Source organism: Chionomys nivalis, chromosome 4, assembly GCF_950005125.1.
Source record: "Chionomys nivalis chromosome 4, mChiNiv1.1, whole genome shotgun sequence".
Taxonomy (NCBI): domain Eukaryota; kingdom Metazoa; phylum Chordata; class Mammalia; order Rodentia; family Cricetidae; genus Chionomys; species Chionomys nivalis.
This window is the reverse complement of record NC_080089.1, coordinates 78,960,138-78,984,685: the sequence shown is the minus strand read 5'-3', so window position 1 is coordinate 78,984,685 and position 24,548 is coordinate 78,960,138. Positions and strand designations below refer to the sequence as shown.

General features: G+C 37.0%; 1 protein-coding gene across 2 annotated transcripts in view; it reads right to left on the bottom strand.

Moving 5' to 3' along the window:
• The window catches only part of Senp6 (SUMO specific peptidase 6), an 83,160-nt gene that overhangs the window by 43,664 nt on the left and 14,948 nt on the right, over positions 1-24,548 (bottom strand). The window contains exons 2-7 of one of the 2 annotated variants that reach the window (XM_057766591.1): positions 22,700-22,793; positions 20,452-20,509; positions 12,396-12,541; positions 10,715-10,819; positions 6,051-6,071; positions 1,249-1,319 (exon numbers count right to left, since the gene is read on the bottom strand). In XM_057766591.1, coding sequence (XP_057622574.1) covers positions 1,249-1,319; positions 6,051-6,071; positions 10,715-10,819; positions 12,396-12,541; positions 20,452-20,509; positions 22,700-22,793 — 495 coding nt within the window. The remainder of the gene's footprint in view (positions 1-1,248; positions 1,320-6,050; positions 6,072-10,714; positions 10,820-12,395; positions 12,542-20,451; positions 20,510-22,699; positions 22,794-24,548) is intronic. The other variant, XM_057766592.1, reaches the window with a different exon arrangement.

Here is a 24,548-nt window from a genome sequence, read left to right as displayed (position 1 = left end):
TAAATAAGGAGGACACATGTTAAGAAATCCTTTAGAGGAGCTATGGAAATGGCTCTTAAAGAGGACCAGAGCTAAGCTCCAGCACCCACCTTAGGAAGCTCACAACTTCTGTAACTCGAGTTCTAGGATCTGAGCCTCCGGCCTCTATGGACACCCATACATATGCATGCGCCCCTCCCCACTCCAGACACGCACAAAGTTAAAATTAACCAAAATAAATCTTTAAAAAAAAATGAGAGGCTGGGCAGTGGTAGTGTATACTTTTAATAATCCCTGGGAGGCAGAGGCAGGTGGATCTCAGATCACAGTGAGTTCAATCAAGCTCAGCCTGACTACAAAGTGAGCTCCAGGATACCCAGGACTGTTACACAAAGAAACTCTCAAAAAACCAAAAAAAAAAGAAAGAAAGAAAGAAAGAAAGAAAGAGAGAGAGAGAGAGAGAGAGAGAGAGAGAGAGAGAGAGAGAGAGAGAGAGAAAAGAAGAAGAATCTATTCTAAAACAGAAAGAACAATGCTGAGCTGGCAGAATGGCTCAGAGAGTAAAAGCATTTGCAGTGCATGCTCAACCACTAGAGTTACATCCTGGGGTCTGCACTCCTTATGGTAGGATACACAGTGTGGCAAAAACAACAAAGCAGACTGCCTCAACAAGGTGAAGGGAGGGAAGACTCCCAACACTGTCTTCTGACCTGTACACACGCCCAATGACACATATCCCCATATCCCTTAAAAATAATTAAAATAGCCGGGCGGTGGTGGCATGTGCCTTTAATCCCAGCACTCAGGAGGCAAAGACAGGTAGATCTCTGTGAGTGTGAGGCCAGAGTGAGTTCAAGACAGACTCCAAAGCTACAGAGAAAACCTGCCTCAAAACAAAACAAAACAAAACAACCAATCAAAACAAAAAAAAAAAATCACTGTTTTATATAAGGAAAATCAATTTGATGGTGAAATAATTTTTTGCACTAATACAAAACTGATAGAATCTAATATAAAACTATTTTAAGTTACAGATAATCTATAATTAATACTTGGACCTTTAACAAAAAGATTCCAAACTATACTCACCTGATTGTGCAACAATCCTGACAATATAAGACAGTTTAAAATAAAAAAAATATCAAGCCTGCCATAAGGTATGGTTTTCAATATTATTTCTATTATGTTGGAGACTACTCTAAAGTTACTATCTATAGTCTCTCAATTTGCATTCCTCATTCAGAGTAGCAAACGAAATTGTATACTTACCTACACCTTGGACATGACTTAACATTACAGGGTTGTTTTCAGCTTTTTGGACATGAGGTGGATATTCTTTCCTACAAAAGGAAATTTGTATGATTTCATTCAAATAGGAAATGGAGTTTTCAAAACAACAAGGTCAAAGGACTACTTACATTACATTTATTCAGAGAAACCATAACTTGTCATGTTAAAAAATGGAGCTATAAAATAAACTGCACTGGGAAAATAAAACTACAGCTAGACAGCAGTGGTGCTATCTCATTTAAACTGTTCATCCACCAGAGTCACAACAGTGGACTGACTGCTGGGACACATTCAATAAACAAATTCAAATTACTGGGTTTTTCAAGGCAATCATTTGTTTGATTGAATTTTTCTATTTTTTGGAAAGAAATGCCTCATTAATAGTCTTAAACATGCAGATGCAAAGGACCCTCTGTCTTAGCCTCAAGTAGCTGGTATTTCAGGCACTACCTTTGCTGGCTTCTAATGCACTCAATTTGTGAACACTATATATTTAGGCCTCAAATACAATATCTAGACCTTTCTCTCTTGAAATTTAACCAGTTTAAAAAATTCACATTAAAAATCTTGTCACATATCCGCTTGAAAAAATTATGCAAATGAATACAGCTCAATTTATTTTTGCAAGTTTTTCATTATTTAAAAGGTAATGAATGAGTAAAATGAATAACGAACCCCCCAAAAATGAATGTTAAGTTTGATCTTGACAATGTTAAATCAGAACAAAAAATGTTTCACATAAATCAATTATAAAACAAGCAATGTCTTGGTCTTATCTTGCATAGGACATTATGGCATATTTAAGACAATTTCTTAAAATATTAAACTACTCTGTCAAACTTAATATACAATTATCATTATTTCAGAAGGGGTCTCATTATGTATCACAGGCTGCCTTCGAATTTGCAATTTTCCTGCCTTGGTGCTGGGAGTACAATCATAAACTACCATACTTCCTACGACATACAATCTAAATATACTTTCAGTAACTAAGTGTCCTAAGTAGTATATATAAGTATACTTAGTTTGAGAAAGAACAAAAATTTTTCCGTAGCTAGTATTGAAAGTCACTACTACATAAGAAAAAAAAAAAGCACTAACTCAGGAGGTCTAAGAGATACTTTTTAACAATATGTAAAAGTGTCTAAAAATACTCTTGTTTTATATAAGCAGGAAATCAAAGAAGCTATTCTACTCACAAATTCTCATACTATTGTTTAGTATAGTTTCTATTTAGTAGAGAACAGTGCAATTCATTTGATTAAATAGAACACAAGTGAATATTCTATCAAGGATTTAATCTTTACACATAAAAGTCAAAGCAGTTAAATAAAAATGAAAAGACTATTAAAAGAGGAGACAGAGGCTAGGGTGGTGGTGATGTACTCCTTTAATCCCAACACTTTGGGAGGCAGAGGCAGGCAGATTTCTGTTGAGTTCAGATTAACTGGTCTGTAGCCACACAATTATTAAATGACAACTTTAGAACTGAATCCCAGTAACAATAACTAGAGCAACAGCACGAACATGTGAACAATTTCTACTCTGCCGAGATTTTAAGTTTTGTGATGATATAAATTGTGAGTGTAGGGAAAAGGACTTTCCTTTCACACAGTGGTAGCAATGGTACCATTGAAAAGGGAAAACTGGGGATTTAACTCAGTGGTGGAATGTGTTTGCTTAGCCTGCATGAGACTGTATATTGTATGTATATGTGTATGTGTGTATGTATGTATATAATTTTATCACTCAGGAGGTAGAGGAGGGTCAGAAGTTCAAGGTTAGGGCTGGAGATGGCAAAGCAGTTAAAAGCAATCTTAACTTCCCTTGCAGAGGACCTAAATTCTGCAGTCAAATGCTCTACCACTGAACCTAAATTCTGTTCCCAGTGGGCACACACACACACCTACCCTCAACTCCCAAACCCTCCCCCCCAGTCACCTATAACTCCAGCTCCTGAAAGAGTTAAGACAATGCTTCTGACCTCCAAAGACACCTGCACTGATGTGCCCAAATCCACAGGAAGATACACAGACACATAATAAATCACTCCCCCCCCCCCAAAAAAAAGTTCAAGGTCATTTCACTATACAGAATTCTAAACCAATCTGGGATATCTGAAGACACTGAACCAAAGAAAGAAGGCCTAGAAGCCCTGCTGGCTAGTTTTCATAGTACAGGAAAGTAATATCTTCCTTGAATGACGTATAAATGACCATACCTTATTATGAACCTTTCAGTTGCAATGCCAATCAGGCAGGATAGGCCCACTGGTCTAATAGCGAATGAAGCTTACTGGGGTAGTCAGCTCTTTGCTGGTTAGATCTGAGGTTCTCTGCACAGGAGGGAATTCATGCCTAATACTAGAGACCTAGTCAAAAGCCCTTGACTGGAGAGGTCATAGGTCATAGTAGTGACCTACTGCTGCTGGTTTGCCAAATAAACATAGTATCAAATTGCTTTCTAAGTATTTATGTTTATACCCAAAGGACAGAGCTAACTTCTGCCCTGTTCAGAGAAGTTTCTGTCTGAAATAAATGCCAGTTTGATGCAGAGACTCAGAAGTGATCAGTGTTAAGAAGTGCCTGTTGAGTGATTAAGAGTTGAACATGACATCTGTACACACTCCTTCTTCCCCCCCACCCTCCAACAGAAAGGCTCAGTGGGAAGTGTCAGAAGAATGAAAGAGCTGGTGAATGGGGACTAGCGGTATGAAATGTATTTTCTAGATGTAAGATGGGAGCTGCACTCATAAACTCCGAGCAGTGGAATTTACCTACACAAGACCTGTATGTGCCTCAGCCCATCAATGTGCCATCATGAATGGGGAAGAAGCTCATGAGGTCCCATCTCTCCTTAAGGAGCCACAGGCAGTTAATGGTTGACAGAAGAACCAGTAATTATTTCATAGTGGTATAGCCAGTGGTAACTTTTCCGTGCTTAAGTTAAAAAAAACAAAAAACAAAAAAAAAACAAAAACCCCTCACCTGTGTTCATGCAAGGAACTCTAACTAAATGCTCACAAGGGGGTGGGCACAGGACATGGGGGACACAGGAATGGGGAAATGGACAAAAGAAAGAAGTAGATACTTGTTAAGGAGAGGAAGGGCTTCAGAGGGAGAAAGAAAGATGGATGGCAAGATATTGGGTGGATCAGTTCATACTACTGAAATTGTTAAAGAATAAATTTTAAATGCTCAAAATTAATTTTTTTGAAGGGCATGCTTTCGGCTTCTAGCCTAGATTGTGCACATGCCTGTAATCCCAGCCGCTGGAAAGGCAGAATGATCAGGAGTTCAAGGTCAGCCTCGGTTTCATAGTGAGTTAGAGGCCAGCATGGACTGCAAAAGACTCCATCTCAAAAAACATTTTGGGCTCCTAACTATACTACATTAAACTTAAAATACTGATGTTTCATACAGTTACACAGCTATAATAAAGACTGACATGAATATAGTAATACTTCCACTGTAATTCTGTCACCTATTTTTTAAATTACAGGCAACAAAAACATTAAATATTTTTAAATGTTGAATATTTTTAACAAAAACCCCACAATTATTTACCAGTTACAAATAAACATACTGAAAAATAAATGATATATACTGTATTAGTGAACTATGCTTTTTGCAATCTGATTCTTTGTACTATCATAAATTCCTAATAAGGATGAATACATAAATATCATGTAATACCCACAATGCTAAAATGTATTGTAATATTACATGCATTTGCTTGTATTCCAGACTTCATAGTTACTGTTTTCTTGCATGTTTTCCTACACAAATACGAAAAGTCAGCTATTCTTAATTATACTAAAATAAAATGCAAACATAAAACTATCCCTTAACTCTGTGGTGGGGGCACACACCTTTAATCTCAGCACTCAGGAGGCAGGGGTGCACAAGACAACCAGGGGCGCACAAAGAAATCCTTTCTTTAAAAAAAAAAAAAAAAACCTTAAGCTTAATATAATAAAAATGTTTCCATATGTATCCCAGATATCTGGGGGTAGTACTACCAACCACTCCTGACTGCAGGAACAAGGAGTGCACTTGGTTTCTCTGTATAGCACTGACTGCCTTTCCCTTACAAAGTCTCTCGTGGCACAGACTGAGCTTGTACAACTTGGATTCTACTACCTCAGCTTCTCAAATACTGAGATTGCAGTTGTGAGCCACCACACCTGGCCAACCTGAGCCTCTTGTTTAAGGTAGCCTTTACCAGTTTTCTCTATTCTAAAACTACCATTTCCTCCTCACTCTACTTGGCAACAAATTCAGTTCACACTCAAAAAGCAGCAATATCTACATATTTCATTCAGAATATTTCTGTAAGAAAAAGTTGTCTCCCAGTCCATTTTTACAAAGCATGTAAAATTCTATGAGCAAGGCTAGCCTGATCTACATAGTGAGTTCCAGGCTATGGACAGGTCTTGCTGTTTCGCTCATCCTGTGCTCTTTATAACTCAGGCTACTCAAGTCATCCTGCTAGAAAGAGTTTGATTTAACTGCAAATAACTTTACAGTTAAGGCACTTAAAATTTTACTTTTAAAGAAAATTAGTCAGACATCAGCATAAATAATAACCATCCATGCAATATACATGCACTGAAAATTAGACTGAAACATTACCCACACACCAAATGTACTATGAATAGGTTTCCTTCAATTAAAATAGTAAGCTTTGTGATGAACTCCACTTTAGGGTATTGTTCAAAGCATATAAGCTGATAATTTATTGCTACACCCATGTTCTAATTTCATCAACATTAAGCTTACCTTTCTTTGCGGTCCTGATTGCTTAAAACATGAAAAAGAAAAAACATGTAAGCAGGAGACTTCACTGTTGGTATATCATTGCAGTTGTCATATTGCAGTCAACAAGGCAAACTATTAATAGGAGCAATTGGTTTTAATGATATTTTGCATATACTATATGTTAACTATTAATTTTTTTCAATTTTGGTCAACATAAAGTTGTCAAATATTTAATAGGAAGATATGGATGTATAAAACTAAAAATTCTCAGAAGAGGTTTACCTAAAGTATTTGATGACAGATTATTTTATGACAGTCATAAATATCATTCTCAAGAAATGATATTTCCTGGAAATTACAAAAAAACTCTAATAATTTCAGTTTTATTATATTAAAAACAAAGTTTCTAACTACACAGCAATCTTAGAATAGATACTGTATGTTATTTAGGACACAAGACAAAGCCTAGGTTTATAATCATGGCCTCTTATCATAAGTCCAATGTGTAAAAGTTATTTCTACATTTCTCCACAATTCATGGCACCTCCAGAAAAGTAAAACTATAGTCTTCAATTTAGAATAAAATAAAACTCACATTCTGAAATTATTGCTCTCCATCATATAAAAGATTAATGTTCAAAATTGTAAGTAAAACAAGTAACAAAATTTTAAAACTACAGTATTACATTCCTTCCACTAAAGTACACAACAACAGTACAACCTAACAAATTAAGTAAAAAGTAACCAATGAGCAAAAGACACATTAAAAAGCTGGCTGGCGGTGGCACGTGCCTTTAATCCCAGCACTTGGGAGGTAGAGACAGGCGGATCTTTGTGAGTTAAAAGCCAGCCTGGTCTTCAGAGCAAGTTCCAGGACAGGCTCCAAAGCTACAGGGAAACCCTGTCTTGACAAAAACCAAATAAGTAAATAAATAAATGACACATTAAAACAGTTTTCAACAGTGAAGAAACAATATACCTACACTAATAGATCTGAAAGTGTACCTTTGGTATCCAAGACTCACAGAAAACTTATCTGTCAGATGACAGAAAAATGATAACATGGCATTTCTGTTGAAGTCAAGGAAATATAAATACCCAGGCTCAAACACAGGCTGACTTTCTATCTCCCTTAGGAAGCTACAGCCCCAGGAAACATTAAAACACCTAAAAGTGAGATACTTCTAACATCGTACTGCTAATCCCAAGAGGCAAACAAGAACTCTAAAAAGAATTTTAAAACTCACCTGTAAAAAAAACAAGCAAACAAACAAACAAAAAACAAAAACAAAAAGTGTAGACTACAGAGCAAATAGGTTTGGTTCTTCCCACTAAACTGAGAGGCAGGTAGAGAAATTATTACCACCTTATCCTTGAGAAAAATGCATTTTAAAGATAGGATGTCTTGGTGGAAGTGGAAGCCCTGGATTCCATCCTCAGCAACACACACACATACACACACACACGTCTACACATACACATGATGTCTACTTTACAAATGACAACATTCCACAAGAAGCTTCAATGTATACACTATCAAAGCTCACACCAGAAGGATGTACATGCATATATAAAAATAGATCAAGCATGTGGAAGTTATTAATAAAGCAGGACTTTGAAAGTGTCAACTTATACTCTTTTTTTGAACCATTTCATATAAAACGGCAAGAAAAAGCTTCTTTTAACAAAAGCTGTGCTAGTGGTCTTAAAAAGAAAAGGAGGGGTTAGAAAGATGGCTCAGTGGTTAAGAGCAGATACTGCTCATACACAGGACCCAAGTTTAATTTCTGGCTCCTGTATCAAGGACACACAACTGCCTACAACTCCAGCTGCAGAGGATCCAACACATTCTTCTGGTCTCTGAGTACTTTTAGACTCATATGCACATAGCTACACACGCAGGTATGATTAAAAAAAAAAAATCTTCAAACAAAACCATGAAAATAAAAAGATAAAAATAGACACTGATTTAATTCTGATATTCATGTCTTGATTTAGGATTTCGAAACATCCAAGGTAGAGCCATCCATTAATAATTAAATCTTGCTTATTCTGGGACCCAGTTTCTGAGTATGGTATATATATGAAATACATGCTATATATATAATACAATATATAAATATAAATATATATATAGTATCTGAGAATAGGTCTCAATGAAGGCTAGCCTCAAACCAATGACCCTACACTTTAGGCTCCTAAGTGGTGACCTTAAGACATGTGCTATATCCCACTGGATCACACACGTTTTTAAGATTTATTTATTTTCCCCTTTAAAAGTTTCTAACCAAAGTTTAAAAGAAAGCTAAGAAAATAATGATTTAAAAGTGAAATTAAAAAGAAAACATACAACTATAAAAAGTGTTAGCTTTTAAAGCTGCTTAAAAGTGGAGTGGAGCAGTAATGTAGATGAGATTTTTAAATACTTGCAGCTCATTTTTCTCCGTAATTTCCTTTAGCATTGTCAGTGCATGAGCCTATCTTTTATATATAAAACAACTTTTGGAACAGTAGTAAGAAAACAGATTAGAAAGTAAATTATCTCCACCAAATAATACAAATCTGATATAATATTTGACAACTATCTTCCCCCCTTAAACTATCAATCTTCCTTAAAAACTACAAAGTACTAGAATACAGTGTCTGACATAAGAAAACAAGCCCTATCACTCTCTCCAAAAAAATATTCTCTAAACTACCAAACTGGTAACAGTTCTTAATTTCAAATTAAGATTTAGGAGAAATCATAAAAAAAAAAGTTCTTTTCAGTTTAGGCCTCTGAAGCGCTCTCAAAGGCTGTTTGCTGTATGACATCCTCCTGCTCTATGCCATGCTGTTCTCACAGGCAGTTTGCATATCCGAAATACTGCACTTACACCTAAGTCCCTGTCCCTAAGGTTGGAGCAGTGTGGTAGTGGTTAGGGCCCAGGGCCTCCCCCTGCAGTAGCCCTCACTAAACTCTCTAGTTGGAGATGTCTTCAAATCCAAGGCATTCTTGCTGCCTCAGCTTGACTAAGTGCTGGGATTACAGGCGTGTGCCAGCACATCTGGACTCATTTATTCGCCTTCCTGTCCTTAACCATTATTCTTAGATTCCATCTGAGAGGACAGGATTTAGCATATTAACCATCCAGTACACGGTTTTCTTCTATACCTGTTCTGCAACATACAAACCCCCTTGTTTTTGAAGCAATAAAACTGAGAAGAACTTTCAATGACTTGATTTTGGAGTTCAAAATTCTTTAAAAGACAAGTCATATTTTCTCTTACACAGATTTGAGACAAACATGAGCAGACTCTGTGCTGCCACTAGAATCTTGAATGTGTTTCCCTTACTGCCTCTAAGCATTCTGGACAGATATTCTGACTCAGGATTGTCTTAGGATAGGAATTAATTCTGGTAGCTTATTTTAGAAAACAATATTTTTTTTTACCAGTAAACACTAGCTCTTACCAACTAAATCTTATCATTTTCAGAGATGAGCAGCAATACACATTAAAAGACACAATACGGCAAAGACCTAGTATAAAACAAAACACCATTTTCTGACTTTAATCTTTTTGTGTAACCACACATCTTATTTTTTATCCTTTATCCTTATGTTAGTGCCCCATGTTAGCTTGAGAGCCTGATTTGTTAGTGTATCCTGCATTATAACAAAGTAAATTTTTGGTGTAAGCAGTAACTTCTGTCTATTGAACTGAATTTCTTAAGAATTTTATGTGAAAACTCCAATAACATATTTAAGAAAAGCAAGCTTTCATTTAGTCATCTTAAATTATGAGAAAAATTTAAAGATTTTTGTCAAAGATTTATTGTAGTAAATCAACATAAGCATCAGATGTAGCAAGTTTCTAAGATTTGAAACATCCTTTTTTTTAAAAAAAAATGACTAACAAGCTTAAAAATAAAGAATATATCAGGCAGTGGAGGCACACGCCTTTAGTTTCAGCACTCGGAAGGCAGCGTTCAAGTAGCCTGGTCTATAGAGCAAGTTCCAGGACAGACTCCAAGGCTACAAAGAAAACTCTGTCCCGAAAAACCAAATAAACACATAAATTAACAAATAAATAACGCTGTGTATGTTGTATACAAAAATAAATGTTAACAGTTATAAGGGCCCAAGGGCCTAAGAATCTTGAATCAATTGAAAGGAAATATTAACATTCTAAAATTGATTCTGAAAAAGCTAAAAATTGTTTAAAAGACCAATCTTTTCCCAACCATTATTTTCATTGCTTTAAGGATGAAACACTACTTTCAACATTAGTGAAAACTCCTAAATTTATTATAATATGACCAAACACTTTAAACTAATGGGGTTTGCTTGAAACTCTGAAATCTTAAAAATAAGAAAACTAATAAAAATTAGTTTTGCTCCTTAGGTCAACTACCAGTAGTATAGGCCAAGCTAGATCATTATTATTTATCAGTTTCATTAAGTATCTTCTTAGACCTAGAAAAAGTAATACAGCAAATGGTTCTTATTTTAAATTCTCCACAAAAATGTGACTTTCAAACATAAAATAAAGTATAACAAGTCATGAATTTTGTCGGAGATATAACTCTTCAAAGACAGTGAAAACTGCCAAGTTCTACACATGAAAGGGGTGAAAAAATTTTTAAAAAATTAAAAAAATGCTTAAAAAGGGAATGCTATAGTCCAAGGTAATGAGGTCCTTACCTCTGAGCTGCTGTTTTGATGCCTGGTATCTGTGCATGAGCATGATGGAAGCGTCTGCCATGAACTACGGTTCCAGAGCATAACGCTGCAGCTGGTGTATTTTCACTGCATATTCAAAAGCAAATAAAAGTTTGTACAGACAAAGTCACATACACACAAAATAACCCTTTAAAATCTGAGCATGCACACAAAAGCTGTGCACTAAAATAATATTACCTAAGATAAATATAATTAAACTTCTAAAATAGGCTACTAGGATACTTCCTAACATCTTTTCAAATATTTCCAAAACCAAGGGGAAAGAATAACTAAGATACTAAAGCAGAAGTCCAAAGCCTAAAACTTTAATTCTCCTAACTTGAGAGTTACCTGGTGTTTACAGATTTTTTTGGGGGGCTAGCTACAGGGTGATAGAGTAGCTTTTCTAAAAAGAGTGATTTTCAACTCCATTTATGGGATGGATGTTACTGATATTAATAGCACAGTCTTAGGATAACGACAGTTTACTACCATAGCCAATAGGAAAGGAGCATTTTATCTGAAGAAGTGGAATAAAATCTTTTAAGAGAAAATAAGATGTTGAGATGACCTGAACCAGGACATATGTTAGTGTGAGCTGAAGTGACCTGAACTAGGAGGTATGTGAGTGTGAGTTCCTGCATCTACTATACTGCCTTAAACTTCTAATGTTGTTGCTGATTTTTCTCTATACCAACATAAAAGAAAATGCACGAGATGTCACAATACTAAAATGTTTCTTACAATAGGCTTTATTCAGAAATCATTACAATTAAGCCTGAAATCAAGCCTCCAAGGGCACTGGAGAGATGGCTCAGGGAGTGAAGTGTTTGCTGTGTGAACATGAGAACTTGGGTTCAGATCCATCCTTGTGCAAGCCTCGTGTGGGCTCCAACACAACACTGCCAAGGGAAGGCTATGCAGACCTCAGGGCTCTCTGATAAAACAGTCCACCTGCACCTGAAACAGCAAGCTAACGGTTCAGTGAGAGACGGTGTCTCAAAAAAACAAAACAAAACAAAAAAACAACAACAAAAAAGTATAGGTCAAGTGCACTAGTCCATACCTTTAACCAGCAGCAATTAGGGGCAGAGGCAGTACATTTGGAGCTCTGAATTTGAGAATAGTCTGATCTACATAGTAAGTTCCAGGGTGGCCAAGGGCTATACAGTGACCAGGTCTCAAAAAAGTATTCTGTCTAGCTTCCACATGTAGAGCGCACATGTATACGCATGCATGCATCACATACACACAAATAAATATGTAAAGTACAACCTAAAAGACTGGATCTAGCAAAGCAACTCAGTAGGTAAAGGCAAGTGCCACCAAACCAACAAAGCTGAGTTCAATCACAGAACCCACATGGGGGAGGGAACAACTCAACTCTTTCAAACTGTTGTCCGACCTCCTCCACACGCATATCATGGCACATGTATATACATGTACACATGTACACACACACAATAAAGAAATGAATCCATGAATGTCTAAAAAATATTTTTTAAGATTCAAAGAATCTAAGGCTGGCTTTACTGACAAATTCAAAAGAAATGGGGTAGGGAAGGCCTCTAGTCACAAAGTAGAAACTTTTCTTTACCTTCTCTATAATATCTACACATCAATCTTTCTATTTTTAAAGAACTGATTCAACTTTTAAATGTACCTCAGTTTTTTATTGTTGCTTAACATGTTAAGTCCAATTGGGTTGCCTTTCAAAGTTTTAAAACTGTCAGTCTTGTTTCGTCTTACATAGGTCTTCAAGATGAAATCACCAGAACTAGTAGCAACAATCTCAGACCTCCGATGTAACTGCAAAAAGATCAATAGATGTTAAAGAGTCAATAAACAACATCACATGGTAATTTATAAACAATACCTAAAAACTCATTTAAAAAAAAAGCCAATTCTGATGGCACACAAGGTGGAGGCAGGAGGATCACAATTTTAAGATCAGCCTGAGCTACACATTTAATAAACCAGAGAGATGATTAGGTGTGCAAAGGCCCTCGCCACCAAGCCTGGCAACTGGGAATTCAACCACCAGGACTCACATGGTCAAAGTGGAGAACTGACTGTGTCAAGTTCTCCAACTTCCACAAGAGTCATGTGCACATACACACTCACACAAATATAATTTAGAAATTTAAATGTGAATAGGACATACTGGGCTCTAATTTCAACATTCTGGAGACTGGGAGGCAAAGCCAAAAGGATTACCATAAATTTGAGTCTAGCCTGGTCTATACAGCAAGTTCCAGGCCAGTTGAGGCTATTAAAGCGATACTATCTCAAAGAAAGTGATGATGTAGGAGTGTTTTCTATCTATCTGTTGCTTTCATTGGTTAATTAAAAAAGAAAACTGCTTGGCCTGATAGGTCAGAACATAGGTGGGTGGAGTAGACAGAACAGAATGCTTGGAAGAAGGGAAGTGAGGCAGTCGCCATGCTTCTCCTACCCAAGACGGACGGTGGCTAGAATCTTCCCCGTAAGCCATCACTCTGTGGTGCTACACAGATTATTAGAAATAGGTTAATCAAGATGTGAGAGTTAGCCAATAAGAGGATAGAATTAATGGGCCAGGCAATGTTTAAATGAATACAGTTTCCGTGTAATTATTCTGGGGCTAAGCTAGCCGTGCGGGAGCTGGGCGGGACGAAAAGCAGGCCTGCTCGTCTCCATCACTACAAATCGGCGCCCAACGTGGCCAATTAAACCCACTTAAAAACCTGAGAGAGCTTAATTTTAAATGCAGAAAAAACAGAGTTTAACACAGCTTTTTGCTAGGGCGTGCTGTAGATAAATTTCCCTGACTCAGCAGCCGCAACAGGAAAAAAGCTGCGGTTTTAAAACGCCACTTCCTGGGCTGTGCCACCATCACAATCTCTGTCTGGCTCCTGCGGGAGACAGAGCTTTGGAATGGAGCATCTGGAGTAAAGTGGTACGGCTTGCTTGATGGCAATGTGGACTGCTGTGTGCCTGGAACTATGTGCAGTTCAGGGGCACCAAATGGCTCTGATGCAGAAGCAGCTCAGCTCCGCCATGCTGGCTGACCTCAGGCAGGAACTATTGTAATTATAATAACAGCACAGTTAAGGTTTAGACTGTGCAGGAAACAGGATGTACTGTATTTACCTCTACATGGCACAACTTAAGTTTTTAAGACGTGCTTAACATTGTAAGAAATGTTCCTGGATAATAAAGAATTACAGATTCACAATAGGACAGATTCAGAAATAGAGGACCTCTAAATGGGTCACGGTGTTGGATGGCTGTGTGTAGGCTTGGGAGAGAGAAAAAAAAATAAAGACAATAAAGTTAATGCTTTAAAAAAACGGTAAAGTATTTAAAGAGAGTAAATAAAGAAAAGTAAGCCACGTAAAAATGGAAAATTCACAGAGGGTCTGGATTATGTATTTTATTGTGTTTTCTTTGAAATTTTTGACTGTGAAGGAGCTAAGTACAAAAAAAACCATTTCATTAAATGGGCTAAGCTGAACCTGCATATATGTTCTAAAGGTATCTTGACATCAGAATTTGGATCTAAGGATATGGCTTTGGAAAAAGAGTTTCTTCTTTTGTTTTCACAGAGGATGAGACCCTGTGGATTGCTTCTATCCCAATATAGTACAATAGACCACGGCCTTCTGAAAGGTTGCTGTGAACACCCTCAAAAAATTACTTCACTCAACTGCCAACTGAGATGACCCTGGCACACAGGTTACACCATGAAAGATCTGATTAACAGCGCCCCCATTCAGCACAAAGCAGTTTGGAGAGAAATAACTACATCCACATTTGCAAATACTGTTTATAAATGTTCTTTTACATTTAAAGGGGGATATGATATGAATAATTTGCACTGGTATGGATTTTAAGGTCAATTTTGTTATATGTTATACATATTTCTAATATTGATTAAGGTATTGTGATTGTGTAGTTCATTTTTAAAATGTAATGTATAATTAGGAAATATAGGTTGCTAATGGATAATCATCGATAATAGTCAAGCTTGTAGTCATGTAAGTTAGATTTTCTAGATATATAGAGATATATTTCAGTTAAATAGGCATTCTTCGTATCTTTCAAAGACTAAAGAATATGGCATTTTAATGTTTTAATAACTTAGGGCTTTTCATGACAATGAGACACGTCTGCTCCTGGCAGCACCAATCTACTTCAAGAGGAAAATGGGCATTGAAGAGGCTCGTTATGGAGTTGGTTAGCCATTTGGGCAAGAAACTGCTCTTGCCTGGACTGATGCATTAACTGGACACAAAGAACCTACAGAGAGAAGACTCCTGAACTTGCCTAAAGGTGAGATGGTCTTTCAGGGTTCCTGATTCATGAAAGAGTCTGCAAGCCATTCTACAGGACACAGCAGATAGTGACTGAACTGCCTTTGAATTTTCCTGCTTCATGGAAATGTCTGCTGGATACTATGGGCCTGTAGGCTGAAAATGGATGCCCCTTAGAGTACAAAAGAACTTTGGGTGACTGTCCAGGCAGCGAGTTGTCTCTGTCGTTTCTAGAGTTTTGGAAGTTGCTTACTTCTTGTTTCCTTAGGTAATATTATATCCTTCTGGAGTCTTTGATGGAGTTGAAGAATAATTAGTTTTCCTTTGTTATGATTAAAGATAAAATAGAAATAAATATTGTAACTGTAATTCTTGCTTGATAACTGTTTTGTTATATGTAATTTTACTATGTTAAACTTAAAGCCTTCCTTTTTGTTTAAACACAAAAAGGGAAAATGATGTAGGAGTGTCTTCTATCTATTGCTTTCATTGGTTAATTAATAAAGAAAACTGCTTGGCCTGATAGGTTGGAACATAGGTGGGTGGAGTAGACAGAACAGAATGCTTGGAAGAAGTCGCCATGCTTCTCCTACCCAAGACAGGGTTAGAATCTTCCCCGTAAGCCACCACGAAGTGGTGGTACACAGATTATTAGAAATGGGTTAATCAAGATGTGAGAGTTAGCCAATAAGAGGATAGAACTAATGGGCCAGGCAGTGTTTAAATGAATACAGTTTCTGTGTAATTATTCTGGGGCTAAGCTAGCTGTGCAGGAGCTGGGCGGGACGAAAAGCAGGCCTGCTCACCTCCATCACTATAAAGGGAAAGAGGAAAGGAAAGAACGAAGAAAAAGGAAGGGTGGGCCAGGCTGTGCAGGGGAAGGGAGGGGCGAACAAGATAAAAATATGCACAGCTACTGGAGACAGGGGGACGGAATACAGTGGGAAGAAGACAGACCTGAGTGAGAACGGTTCAATTCTTTCCCCAAAGATAAGGTGAATTTGGGGAATATATTATTTTTCTTTCCATATAATAGTCTCAAAAACACTTAGAAAAATTAGAAAAATCTTGGGCTACTATCCTCTCTAGAAAGCAAAACCAACTCCTCCCCCAAAAAGTAACAAGAACTAACATTTCCACTGCTTAACAGACCTGCTGCTATCAGTAGGACAGTACTGTAAAATATGTGCCTTCCTCAGCATCAAAGTTTCTACATAAATACAAACCAAGTTATAAATGTTAACATAAACATACTGAAAAGAAGAGCCTGGGGAGATGCCCAATATTTAACCAAGCTATCTTTGGTACGATTCACTGAATAAGGCAAAAGCTGCTTTCCAACTCTATGGTCCTCAGTTTTTATTTCTTTTTTTTTTTTTTTTTTTTTTTGGTTTTTCGAGACAGGGTTTCTCTGTGGTTTTGGAGCTCTTTTTTTTTTAAGTGGGTATGAGTGTTTTGTCCAAATGTGTGTATGTGTACTGTGTGTGGGGCTCTGGGGTCTTAGACTAGAAGAGGACGTTGGATCCCCTAGAACTGGAGCTGTGATCTACTATGTGGGTGCGGGTGCTGCTGGAAACTGAACCCAGGTCCCTCTCTAAGAACAGTAAGGGGTCTCAACCTGTGCCATCTCTCAAGCCCCAATATAAAAGAAAACCACATATCTATTTTACTATTTTTTTACATTATTTATTTACTTATTTCCCGTATGCAGTTCTCTTTTTCCTCCATGTGTAGCAAGCAAATTTTACCCAGAGTGCCATCTCACTTTGGCCTTCCTATCTATTTTAATATCTTCTTCCTTCTCCCTCCTTAAAAAAAAAAAATGCATATAAATTGAGAATATCATATAATCTATTTTGATCATATTTACTCCATTTCCTCAACTCTTCCCAGCACTGGGATTTCATACCCACACAGATATACATAGTCTTGGTATATAGCCCTTACAGGATTAACACTCAAAACAAACCTCCTCAGAATCCCGCTGGGATAATAGGCATGTGCTGCCACATCCAGCTTAATTTCTTTTAAAAACAAAATAAAACAAAACACCAATGTCTATGAAATCTAGACCAGGATAAAGTAATGGTCTTAATTATTAGCCCAAAGTAAAATGCACATTTATTGACTCTATAGAAGAAATTCTCTTAGGCATAAATAAACTGGCAAAAGGAACAGAGATAACTGGGATGAAGTTAGTGACATCCTTCTATTTTTCTTGAGGTAGATGCTTGCCTGCTATGTTCAAAGATAAGGATTTGATCCCTGGCATAACCTTTTACCATGTAGGTCCAGATATCAAACTCAGGTCATAAGTCTTGGTTGCAAGAGACTTTTAGGCACTGGGTCACTTTCACCAGTCCCAAAGCAAGCTATTCTTAATTATAGAATAAATGAAATATATTCAACCTTTGGGAAAAGAACTTCAGGTTTTCCAGGTGATGGTGGTGCACACCTTTAATCCCAGCCCTTGGGAGGCAGAGGCAGACGGATTTCTGTGAGTTTGAGGCCAGTCTGGTCTACAAGAGCTAGTTCCAGGACAGGCTCTAAAACTACAGCAAAATCCTGTTTTGAAAAACAAAAACAAAAAAACACCAAACAAACAAAAAAAAATGCTATAAGCAAAAGACCTACATTAAAATCCTATAAAAGAATAGTGGCACATGCTTAGAAATACATTCTTGTCCTTGAACACCTGGGAGCTAGAGGCAGGATGGAGAGAGTTTGAATTTGAAGTCCTCAAGCACTTCACTACTGAGCTGTCTCTCCAGCCCCTCAACCATGTTTCTGATTAAGGAACTGTATGCTTTCAAAAAGTCCTTTTTGAAGGAGATAGAGTGATACAAGTGTAAAATTCCAGAACTAGAAAGGATGAGGCAGGAGGATGGAGCATTTAAGGTCAGCATAGGCTGCATAGCAATACTGTCTCAAAAGAATGAGTATCTTTTTTGAAAACGCATAAGGGAATATCTACCAACAACCCAATGTCACATCAAAGCAAGAGTGTATATATATTATAAGAAAAATTCTTAAATTTCTTATTTCTGATACCTACAATTTCTAAAGGATAGATCATTTCACTCAGCAACAAAATAACGAGTACTTTCAGTTTCATTATGTCGTGGTTTGAATATGGAAAGTTGGAAAGTTGTGGGACTTCTAAATGAAATAGGCTTGCCAAAGAAAATATGCCACCAAGGGCGGGTTTGGAGGTTTTATAATCTGCCCCACTTCCTGGCCTCCCACTCCTGCTGCCATGCCTTCCCCATCTTGTTGACTGCACTTCCTCTCAATTCTCGGTAAATTAAGCCCTTTCTTCCCAATTTACCTTTTGTCAAAATATTAATTAACTACTTTACTTAGGAACTATGAATCTCATGGAAACCATCATTTATTATATTGTCATTTCCCTTTAAAAAGGATTCCTTTACTATCGGTTACACTTAGTATTTGGCTCCAGGAAAATCAATTTATCAATTCTTTTGTTTTCTTTCTTTAAAAAAATTTACTTATTATCTTGGTTTGTTTTTTTTTTTTTTTTTTTTGGCTGCTTGTTTTGGAGATACGCATTTAGTGTAGTCCTAGCTGGTTTTAGAGAGATCTGCCTGCCTCTGCCTCCCCAGTTATGGTTTTAAAGGCAAAGACCAGCATGCCTGGCTTTTTAATGTTTTCTTGAAGCAGGGTCACATGCATCCCAGACTGGCCTTAACTCCCATGTAACTGAAGATGAACTTGAATCTCTGATCCATCACACATGCATCACCATAGCTGGTTTATGGTTTCACATATGCTAGGCAAGCACTTTACCACACCCAGGCCCATAAACATATTTATTCCGTAAGTACAGAATTGTAAGACATGTGCTATACAAGATGAGGAGTTGAGTCTGGATTCTCAAACCCTCATAAAGCCAGGCAGGCATGGTGTCCACTTGACATCCCAGCATTGGAAAGCAGACAGGACACCAGGAAAGTGGGGCTACCTATAGAGCCAAGTCAGCAAACACTGGGCTAAGCAAGAAATTCTGTCTCATTTAAATAAAGCAAAGATCAGTTAAAGAGACCTCAACTATGGAGCACAAGTACATATGCACCCGCACTCAACACACACACACACCCAACACACACACACTTTTCTTTTAAAAAAAAACACAGCCGGGCGGTGGTGGCGCACGCCTTTAATCCCAGAACTCGGGAGGCAGAGGCAGGCGGATCTCTGTGAGTTCGAGACCAGCCTGGTCTACAGAGCTAGTTCCAGGACAGGCTCCAAAGCCACAGAGAAACCCTGTCTTAAAAAAAACCAAAAAAAAAAAAAAAAAAACTTAAAAAAAACACAAACACTATTTCACTATTTTAGATATCTAGCATATCTACTTTTTTCTCCAAGTAATTTTTAATAATTATGGTCTTAGTCACTAATATACCAAATTATTGAGGAGTGGGAAATATAGTCGTAACAAGTATAAATTGAGCCACTTATGAATGATTATCTCACAGGTTAGAACATTACTGTTCAGCTGGGAAGCAGGTGGATCTCTGTGAGTTCGAGGTCAGCATGGTCTACAGAGTGAGTTCCAGGACAGCCAGAACTACACAGAGAAACCTTGTCTTGAAAAACCAAAAAAAAAAAAAAAAAAATCCTATTAATAAAAATCAACATGATAGTTTTGGCCCAACTCAGTTTTCCAAATAATACAAGCCAAATAGTACTAAGGAATGGAGAAGATAAGGCTCAGTTTGTAGAACGTTTGCTTGGCATGAGCAAAGTCCTGGAGATTTCAATTCCAAACCTCATGTTCGTGGAGCAACCATCTCACCAGTCCCAGAGCTATTTTCTATGGACCTTTACAGTTGGCCTCCAGAACTCCAAGTGAAAGCAAGACTAGAAAACTTGTACAGTAAATACACTGCCAACCACACAAGGGAGTAAGGCCTGAGGTGCTACAGAGATGTCTGCTCCAGCTCCTTTTCTGGTTCCGAGTAGCCAAGGGATGAGGAGCCTCATAAGCTGTATGCTTCCACCATGTTGCTACAGGCCCAAGCAACAGTAGACAAAAGCCAGAATCAATTTTCCTCCTCTATTAAGTTGACTAGCTATTTTTTAATACCCATGGAGAGCCCAACTAAGACATTTCTATAGAGATAAATAAAAAATTAAAACTATTTGTGTCTGGAGTTGAGAACGGGAGCGTGGTGACTTACTTATAAATCTTTCTCTTTAAAAATGACACAGCTTCACTCTGTAGCCCTGCTGGCCTGAACTCACTATACAGACTAGCTGGCCTTGAACTTGAGGCAAGCCTCATTTCTTTAACTTTTAAGTGCCAGGATTACAAGGTACAGATTACCACTTTCAGCCAATCTTTTAAATAACTTTTATGGGTACATAACACAAAAGAAAAAAAATATTTTAAGCAACACTTGCCTTTTTTCCTTTTGAGGTTTCAGAATCCTCATCTTCTACACTGAGTAGATTTGCCCCACTATACAGAAAATAAAGGAAGAAACCTTAAGTAACAGTTCCAGTCCACACATTAATGCATCTACTTTATTTCACTGCTCATCCAACTGAGTCAGCAAACTTTTCTGCAAAGCCTCAGGCAGGCAAACATTTTAGGCTTCCCATATTGTAACTATATATACATTCCCTGTTACATCTTTATCATGGCAGCATAAAATTACCATAACATTATACAGCTGGCTGCTTTTCAACACAATTATGAACATCTAGGCAGTGAGCAAAAAAGATAATCCGCTGACCCCTCCCTAAATGAACATATGGTCTTCTTTGTCAGGCTACATATTTTATATTTAGTTATGTGCGCTATTTCCTTTTCTGTCTTGAATTGACATATAGGAAACAGAAAAGTAATAAAAGCAAAGTACTACTAAGGGAAGGAAAATGAGCTAAGAAGAGGAATCCTAAAGGTACCGGCACAATGACATCACATCACCTTGGAGGCAGCAACATTTTGCTAGAACTAATGGCCATCATGCTACTACATTAACAGCTCACCCGCAACCTCAACATGACCAAAAAGATGAAATCCCTAAGGAACACAATAAATTGCAGAGTGCAATCCATACACGAGATGCATACAATGGCACCTTAGTAGATCATTTTTAAAAGATAACTGTGGGAAATCTTCCAGAACAAAAATCAAATATATCTTTTTGATAACTCTGCTATGTATAGCAAACTCCAAGCTATTTTTAATAAAAACATGTTTCACTTCATTGTTATAGATCAACATATATAATTATATGTTAATATAAAAATTCTCTTCTAAAAATTGTATTAAAATGTTTGAAAGGTAAAGTATTTCTGCAGTAATTTCATATTTAGTCTCATTTTTAAAAACTATGTAAATATTAAATATCTATTTACTGGGAGAAAAATTAAAAATAACCAGAAAAAAGAGTAGGATGATCAAAAAAAAAGTGACTTTATTTAAATAAATGTATCAGCTCGAAGTTCTCTTTCAAATAAAATTACCTAAAATAATGGACATGAAATAACCCCAAGTATTCAGCCAGCATACTTGAGTGATAATGCTTTAAGAGCTGGTGTGGTGAAGCACATCTGCAGTTCCAGCACTAAGAGGCCAAGGGAGGACAGCTACAAGGGTAAGGCCACTCCGAGCTACACAGGTACTTACAGCCTAGCCTGGGCTATAAAATGAGGCCCTCTCCCAAAAAATTAGGAAAATAAAATTTGTAAAAATGCAGTGGCACACAACTTAAATTTTTAGCACTTGGAAGTCAAGAGCCGGTGGATACTACAGGTTCCAGGCCAGCCTGTTCTATAGAATAAGTTCCAGGACAACCAGGGCTGTTATACAGAGAAACCCTGTTTGGAAAACAAACCAAAAAAGCAAATAAATAAATAAATAAATAAATAAATAAATAAATAAATAAAATTATATTTAGAGCTCTGCCTAAATTTTGTGTATTTATATGTCTCTGAACTTTTTTTTTTTGCCAGTGAAAAAGGAAGTCAGTAAGCCAATAACTTAAAAATAGTATTGAATTTGCAACATGATTATCATAGTATGCAAAAGTACTACTGTAACTCTTATTAAAGGCAATGGAAGTACACTGTGGAAGAGCACTCTCCTAGGTAAGGCCCTGACTTGATCTACAGGGCACTATCGAAAGCAACAACAAAACCCTTCACACCTCTTTTGTAAAATTTCACACAGCACTAACTTCAAGCACATCAACACTACTTTCACTTCTATCTGGACAATGCCTATTCATAGCATCCAAACTGCTGTGTTTTCCCTGGTGGAAATGTGATTAAAGGTGGATGTGGTGGTCACAGGTTCACAAGCTGAAAACGGAAGACTTAATCTTTCATATACAATTTAGAGGACTGATGAATTGTGGGTTTTCGGATTGTTTCCAGAAAGGCTGTCTTTTAAAGAGGAGCCAAGACTACTTGAGTTTGAAAACTGTTGTCTAGTCATTCTTCAGTCATTAGAAAACATGTATTACATACACATGTTTTGAATATAAATATAAAGAAATATAAGCAAAATTATTTACCAACAAAATACTGATTTCTCTTCTTACTGCAAAAAGATACCATATTAAAACTTTCCACAAAGTATAAATTGATTTTCTACTGAAAAGTTTCATTCTTATAAAGTATCAGAGGGAAATATCCTTACTCTTTATCTGCATCTGCTTCACTTTCTTCTTCATGATCAAAGCTCCAATTATTTTTAAAACCTCCATCTCTCTTAGATTCTGATCTAGCCAAAGCTGAAATAAAACAAACTGAAATAAGTATTCATTAATGTAACTACTGAATATAAAAAGAATTTGAGCATTTCCCAAACTCTGATTGTTCTAATTTTTTAATCTTAATGCTTTTTTAAAACTATTTTTGTAAGCAACTTACTTCCTCCAAGAGGAAAAAAAAACATATTAAAAGTTGGTTTTCTAATGAGATATGTCTGTGTCTACTACAGAAACAAGGTACTAAAACAGTAAAAAGGGGAAGGGTACGCATGTTTATTTAAAATATATAAAATCAGTCTTACTCTCGATCTTTGATCACTGATCCCAGGAATCAGTCCCCCTGATTTAGTCCTCTTGCTTTATTCATGATAACTACATCCGGCCACTAACATTTTCAATCGACTCAATCACCTCTGCCTTCTCACAGAAGAAAAACAAGGCATGGCCTTGTGTGTTGGCAAGGTAGTCAATTTGATAACCAGAAACCACCAGAGATATTATTAGAAAACACAGAACAAGTGGGAAGGGTGAAATAAATGACGTTTAAAAGCTAAGATTTGTCCTGGAGCCACAAGACAAAGTCTAACTTTCTAAAGTTTAAGCTTTTAAGATTAAGTTCAGGGTCTTAATGTTACAAGAAGTCAGACTGACCCAAAGGGTAGGAAAAAGAAAAATGTAACTAGTGATGACCTACCCTTTGATCTGGACTTGCCACTTGGACAACATATATCCTATCCATCTACAAGATCTGGTGGGGAAGCAAAAGCTCTGTGATAGAGTACTTATCCACCATGCTACAGACACTGGCTTCAATCTCTAGCACCATAAAACATAAATAAATAAAGTGAAAATATAAAGTGTATCTAACCATTGGCTGCAGCCAATGAATAGCCATGAATGCAGCCCAACACGAAATTGCAAACTTACTAAAAATATTATGAGATTATTTTCTACTTAATTTCATGATTCTAAATCATGACCTCTGTAGGTTGCAATGCCAAAAGGCTAGGCATCCATCTCTCAAAAATTCAGATTTTTTTTCCTTAAAGTTAAGTCAGCAGGTAGGACAGCCATATGGCAAAAAAGCAGTCAAATAGTGGGAGGTGGGCTTTGGAGAAAGAATAAGAAAGTATAAAGTTCTAGAAAAAGCATGGTTACTCTCTGGCCAACACGCAAAAGAAAGAGACAGAAAAGAAAAAGGGAAAGTTATATTTTCTTAAGTCAAGCCTTAGAAAGACAGAACCTCTTGAAGGATTATTGTGAGGACTGTTCCGAATTCAGATTTAAAAAAAAAAAAAAAATCACACCCCTAAGATAATAGTGCTAAGAGTAGGAAATTCGGGAGATATGGGGCAGAATCCACAGCGATGGGATAAATCCTATAAAAGAGACCCATGGAAGTTGGTTTACCCTTCCTCCATGGGAAGATACAGTTACAAATTGCTATGTGTGAGAAAGAAAACGTTACCAGGTAGGAATCTGGATACCCTGACTTCACTGTCCAGCCTCTAGCACTGAGAAATTCATCTAGAGCTGGTCATGGTGGTGCATATCAGTCAACCCAGTACTTGGGAGGTTGAAGCAGGATCACAAGTTCATGGCCAGCCTGGGCTACACAGAATTTGAAAACAGCCTTAGATACATAGTAAAGACCCCATCCCACTCCCAAAAAGTCAATAAAGACAAATGATGAAGTCTGTGAAACCTTTAACGGCACTATAAAGACACTAGGTAGAGCATTCTCAAACACAAACCCTCAATTACTAAGAGACCAGA